Raw genomic sequence first — 4,014 nt, forward strand, 5'->3', positions numbered from 1 at the left:
ATCTCTCCCAAAAGCTCCTCTGAAGCATTGGGGCACTGACCTGGCCCCTTGTCCCAGTACCCCAGTCTCAGACCAGTACCCCTGCATTGACAGAGGTCTCTAGTTCACACCAAACCTTGCCACTGGCTGGCTGTGGCCAGTACGAATGGCCCCTCTCTGCCTCAGTTTCCCCACCTGGAAAATGGGCGCAGCAACACCCACTCCACTCTGTAGTGCTCTGCATGCCCTGGGTGGTTTTATTCAACACTGGAGGTGTCCAACAAGTTTTTCTAGCTTCCACTTGCCCTGGATTTCTTTGGATGGTGATTTTGGAAGCATGGGCAGCTGGCCCCGGCAATCCCTCCCTGGCTGGATGCTGTGGGGGCTTCAGCTCAGCGTCCCACGAGGGCCCTGGCCCATGTGTCACACGTCTCTGGGCAAGCAGGGAGGGAAGCATCGGTTGCTTGGAGAATGCCACGCTTAGGACCCTGCATGCTCTGGGGCTTCCCAGCTTTTTCCTGGAGCTGCTGAGCTGGGAGGGGCCGAGCCTCCAGCTTCCCCATAAACCTGGCGGCTTAGCCCACGTCCCGGGCAGATGTTGGGACTCTCTGCTTTGGAGCGGAGGGTGGGAAAAGGAGAGGGCGTCTCTTCCCCGGAGAGCGAGGAGGAGAGCTCGGCACCCCTGGGCTTGAACTTTAGCACCCTCTTCTGCAGGAGTTTAAAGAAAAGGATCATCATATCCCCAGTGAGCTATCCGAATAGCCAGGCAGGCGCAGGGCTGGAGCGGAGGAGAAGCCAGCTACTTTCTCTGGCGAGGTTTTTATGGGGTTCTTCATAAAGAAACAACACCGGTGAGAAAACACCAAGAAGCCAGGGAGTGTTTCTAGCGCTCGGGACGCTTGGTGAGCAGCTCTGGGGCTGCCGTTAATCACTGCAAGGAGCCCGTCCTGCCGTGCAGATGTGTTTGATTGGAGCGGCGTGAGGGTTATTTTCTTTTGACTGAAGGCAACCCAGCCCCGGCGGATTAAGCTCTTTGTGTGCGCGTGAGCGTGCCTTCATGGGAGCTGCTCCCGCAAAACCGGCTGCAGGGGTTTCGGGGACCATCCCCTAGGTCTGGGGACTCTCCCAGAGGAAGGGGAGACCTCCTATTTCTGTGGCTCTGGGGCGATGCTGGGACAGTAGCTCCCTTCGCAGGCAGCGCCGTGTGCTCCGGGATGGCTGTCTATGCCCTCACGGGCTTCTCGCTCGTCAGCCTGCTCAGCTTTGGCTATTTATCCTGGGACTGGATGAAGCCCAGTTTGGTGGCCGATGTGCCCACAGACCCCATGGAGAAATCGCTGCGTCCCGCCTTCACCAGGCCACCCCACATCATCTTCATTCTGACCGATGACCAGGGCTACCACGACGTCGGGTATCACGGCTCAGATATCCAGACGCCAACGCTGGACAGGCTGGCAGCGGAGGGCGTTAAGCTGGAGAACTACTACATCCAGCCCATCTGCACCCCATCCCGGAGCCAGCTGATAACCGGGAGGTAAGCCAGTGCCTGCTCACACCCCACTGGTGTCCTTCCTTCTGTCCCTTTGCTCTGTGGGGCTTAACCCCAGCTCGCTGCTAGACAGTCCCAGTGTATTGGCAGATGATGGAGATCCTCCAGAGAAACGCATCTTGCTGGCTTTCTCTAGAAGGCTCCATGGGTAAATGGTTGATTTTTGCATGAGATAAATAGTGGCACATAGTAAGGCCAAAAATGCGGATGCCATTGGGTAATGGATGTCACTTTGGGAGAGTGGCTGATGAAGAGCTGTGTCCCCAGGGCAGTCTCATGCTGCTGTCACAATGGCCCTTGGGGATTTGCTGCTGGGCTGTGGAGTTGAGTGATCGTTCTCTCCTTCATCTACGAGTCCCTTGGACCATGCTTTTCCTACTTGCGCATTCAGTGCTGCACTGGCCAGGGCAGGCTAAGTGCTGGTCCATCCCCCTCTTCCAAGGAGGCACATCCAGATCTCCCCTGATCCTGGGCCATTCTGCCTCCTGGGACAGAAGGGGCTTTCCCTGGAGCAGGGCTAGGTCAGCACTCATCATAGGAGGCAGATTTCACCTGAGGAGCGAGCCCCGGGGATGTGCCTATGGATGTGGTCATCTACTGCCTGGGGATGGTGGAGACGATGGGAGTCCAGGCAAAGGCCTCTCTTCTCTCCTGATGGCTCTAGAGGGGTCCCAGGCATCTCCGGGGTGTGCAAAGTAGGGGAGGACAGGGCTGCATGGGCACCCAGGTGGGGTACTGCAAACCCACAGGGATTGCCACACAACTCTTGCTTGTCCTGCCCAGCCCTGGCAGAGCCCAGCCACCTCCCCGGGGTTGGCAGCAGTGGGGATGACTGCTGGTGACATCCTGGGAGAGCAGTCCAGTGTGCTTTTGAGATGTCTGCTGAGCCCCCTCTCTTTTTTTATTTTTTGCATCTGCTTTTGGCACTTTTGGATGGATGAGGAGCTCCCTGTCTCTAGCATAGAGCTTGCTCCATGGGATTGGGCTGGGTGACACAGAGAACTGCGTGCATTTGGGGTCTCTGGTACATAAAGTGCCATCCACTCCCCATCACCATTGATCCCTCCTGGCTCTTCTCTGGCAGGTACCAGATCCACACAGGGCTGCAGCACTCCATCATCCGCCCTCGGCAGCCCAACTGCCTGCCCCTTGACCAGGTCACCCTGCCACAGAAGCTGCAGGAAGCCGGCTATTCCACACACATGGTGGGCAAGTGGCACCTTGGCTTCTACAAGAAGGAGTGCCTGCCCACTCGTCGGGGCTTTGACACCTTCCTGGGCTCCCTTACGGGCAACGTGGACTACTACACCTACGACAACTGCGACGGGCCGGGCGTCTGCGGCTATGACCTGCATGAAGGAGAGGACGTGGCTTGGGACCAGAGTGGGAAGTACTCCACCTTCCTCTATGCCCAGCGTGTCAGCAAGATCCTGGCATCCCACAGCCCCAAGGAGCCCATCTTCATCTACGTGGCCTTCCAAGCTGTCCACACGCCTCTGCAGTCGCCCAAGGAGTACATCTACCGCTACCGCTCCATGGGCAATGTCGCTCGCCGCAAGTACGCCGCCATGGTGACGTGCATGGACGAGGCAGTGAAAAACATCACCTGGGCCCTCAAGAAGTACGGTTATTACGACAACAGCGTGATCGTGTTTTCCACCGACAACGGTGGGCAGACCTTCTCCGGGGGAAGCAACTGGCCACTACGGGGCCGCAAAGGGACGTACTGGGAAGGGGGAGTCCGTGGCATCGGTTTTGTCCACAGTCCCCTGATCAAGCGCAAGCGCCGGACCAGCTGGGCGCTAGTTCACATCACAGACTGGTACCCGACTCTGGTCAGCCTGGCCAGGGGCAACCTGAGCAACGTCCCAGGCTTAGATGGCTACAACGTCTGGCCTGCCATCAGTGAGGGCAAGGAGTCACCGCGAACTGAAATCCTGCACAACATCGACCCCCTGTACAACCACGCCAAGTACGGCTCCTTGGAGGATGGCTTTGGCATCTGGAACACAGCCGTGCAAGCCTCCATCCGGGTCGGGGAGTGGAAGCTCCTCACTGGCGACCCAGGGTACAGCGACTGGATCCCCCCGCAGACCCTGACCAACTTCCCAGGGAGCTGGTGGAACCTGGAGCGTCTCACCGATGGCCTGAGAAAGTCCGTGTGGCTCTTCAACATCACTGCTGACCCCTACGAGCGCTACGACCTCTCGGAGCAGCGCCCAGATGTGGTCAGGACCCTTCTGATGAGGTTGGTGCACTACAACCAGACAGCCATCCCGGTGCGGTACCCTGCCGAGAACCCCCGGGCTCACCCGGACTTCAATGGTGGTGCCTGGGGACCTTGGGCCAGCGAGGATGATGTGGAGGAGTGGGAAGGCATTGGGGAGCCCCTGAAGAGTAGGAACAAGAAGAAGAAGTGCAAGATCTGCAAGCTGCGCTCCTTCTTCCGCAAGCTGAACACCAGGCTCATGTCCAACCGCATCTGA

The 4,014-nt window shown here is 58.4% G+C and overlaps 1 protein-coding gene across 1 annotated transcript; it reads left to right on the top strand.

Annotated features, from left to right (window-relative positions):
* The first annotated feature begins 1,193 nt into the window (after positions 1 to 1,193).
* On the top strand, positions 1,194 to 4,014 carry ARSI (arylsulfatase family member I). Its single transcript, XM_009961430.1, has 2 exons — positions 1,194 to 1,513; positions 2,613 to 4,014. The coding sequence occupies exons 1-2, from the start codon at positions 1,194 to 1,196 to the stop codon at positions 4,012 to 4,014; spliced, it is 1,722 nt and encodes a 573-aa protein (XP_009959732.1).

Source organism: Leptosomus discolor, chromosome 10, assembly GCF_034619465.1.
Source record: "Leptosomus discolor isolate bLepDis1 chromosome 10, bLepDis1.hap2, whole genome shotgun sequence".
Taxonomy (NCBI): domain Eukaryota; kingdom Metazoa; phylum Chordata; class Aves; order Leptosomiformes; family Leptosomidae; genus Leptosomus; species Leptosomus discolor.